Consider the following 1,799-nt stretch of genomic DNA (forward strand, 5'->3'; position numbering starts at 1 on the left):
CAGGCTCACGTGAGTCACCTGTTGTGGCAGTGGCCCGCGTGGCCTCTTCTGGCTGCTGGAACAAGTCACCACAGACTCGGTGGCTTAAAACACTGACTCTCACAGTCCTGGAGATCAGATGTCCCCAAGCCAAGGATAACCCCGGGTAACCTCCACGTCTCAATGTCCTCACCTTAGTCTCATCTGCAGGGCACCAGGTGCGTCACCTGTAAGGTGCCCACAGGTTCTGCGGATGAAGACGTGGACATCTTTGGGGGTCGGCGCTCTGAGGGCCACAGCCCCAGAGGCGGCCCTGGCTGCAGTTGTCAACATCAAGAATGCTTCTCTCCAGCTCTGGAGCCTCGATGGTGTCTCCCAGAATGGTTTGCCGGGGCTTTGTCTCGGTAGCAAAAAACCCAGAAATGAGCAAGTGCAGGGCCAGGGATGGGCGGAACCTAGGTCACCAGCAAGTGGGTCGAGCAGACACCTCCAAGGTGCGGACACAGCCTGGTGTGGGGCAGACGCTGCGAACGTGCGCACAGCACCATGCCAGGACGTGGTAGCAAGTGCACTGTGCCCACCGCAGACCAGGGCGGCCCCTGAGAGGGGCGAGCTGCGGACAGGGCTGGCGTGGGGGGTGCGGATGGGGGGCTCCTTTATCCGTCTAGACCATCTGACATCCAGGCCACAGGAGACAAACCCACTGCCCAGCCCCGTGCAGGTCCCCATGCCCGCCAGCTTTGCCTGGGGCTGGCTTGTGCCCACGGCCAGCATCCGCCCACCCTGGCTGCAAAGCTGCGCTGTGCAGACCCAGCTGGGGACCCCCTGAGATGGGACGCAAGAGGTGGGGGTGGCTGCCTGTTCAGTGCAGCCTCATTTTCACTGTTCGAAATTGTGTGACTTGGTGACATGCTGCCATCTCCTTGCTGGACGTTGCCAGTTCAGACTTCCAAGTTTTCAGTTTGTCATCGTGGATGTGACGGTGCCTGGACCTTCCCAGCTGAGCCTAGGTGGGGGCATGGCTCAGCTCCTGGGCCCACAGCAGGCGCAGACCCCTACAGGGACACGCAAACCCCCAGCGAGCCAGGCAGCTTGGCCCCCTTGGGACACAGTGGCGCAGAAGGAAGACGCCAAGTCACCTGCTTCTCTTTTTAAGTGGTGTATTTTAAATAGCTTCCAAGATACACATTTTCTCCATTAAAAAACGTCTGTCCAAGCAGTTTTGTTCTTGGGTTTTGCTGGTCATCCTCGTGGTCCGAGCCCTCCAAACTCCGGGCAGTGGAGGCAGCCTGGGGACCCTCACGGCCTGTCCTGGCGGCATCGCGGCCCTGGTGGAGCAGCTGCACCCGTCCGTCCACAGATCATGCATGGCCGCGTGTGAGCTACAACGTCCATTTATTTCAGAGCAGTAATAATTTAAAATTATAAAACCTTTCCGCCGTCGAGCATTTAGAGGGTTAGAGACAGGGGAGGGGGTGGCTGAGGGCGCCCCTGGAGGGCCGTGTGGCCTGCGCCCTCTAGGCCGGGAGCGGCCAGCAAGTGGGACGTCCCCTGGGCTGGGGGCCGGAGCCCGTCCCACCTTGGCCTGCCGGCGCTGACCGACCAGACGAGTCCCAGCGCCCCGGCACCCGCAGTGACCGAGCCCGGGGCGGGGCCGCAGCTCTCCCAGCAGCTCCAGCCGCGGCGTCTCACGAGTTACTCGTCGTGTTCTCATTGCCCGGCGAGCTGGAGGAGGATGAGGAGGATGAAGAGGAGAAGCTCACCCCCGTCAGGCCTGGGGGGTTTGTGGCTGTGTTCTGTCCTGTGAGGCTTTTTCGGCA

General features: G+C 61.3%; 1 protein-coding gene across 1 annotated transcript in view; it reads right to left on the bottom strand.

Annotated features, from left to right (window-relative positions):
* Positions 1-1,137: 1,137 nt before the first annotated feature.
* The window catches only part of RNF126 (ring finger protein 126), a 12,308-nt gene continuing 11,646 nt past the window's right edge, over positions 1,138-1,799 (bottom strand). Inside the window, exon 8 of the mRNA XM_012645469.1 lies at positions 1,138-1,799. This exon is cut by the window's right edge and continues 10 nt beyond it. Within this exon, the coding sequence (XP_012500923.1) occupies positions 1,668-1,799 (132 nt within the window). The 3' untranslated portion in view covers positions 1,138-1,667.

Source organism: Propithecus coquereli, unplaced genomic scaffold (genome assembly GCF_000956105.1).
Source record: "Propithecus coquereli isolate 6110/MARCELLA unplaced genomic scaffold, Pcoq_1.0 Scaffold232, whole genome shotgun sequence".
NCBI lineage: Eukaryota > Metazoa > Chordata > Mammalia > Primates > Indriidae > Propithecus > Propithecus coquereli.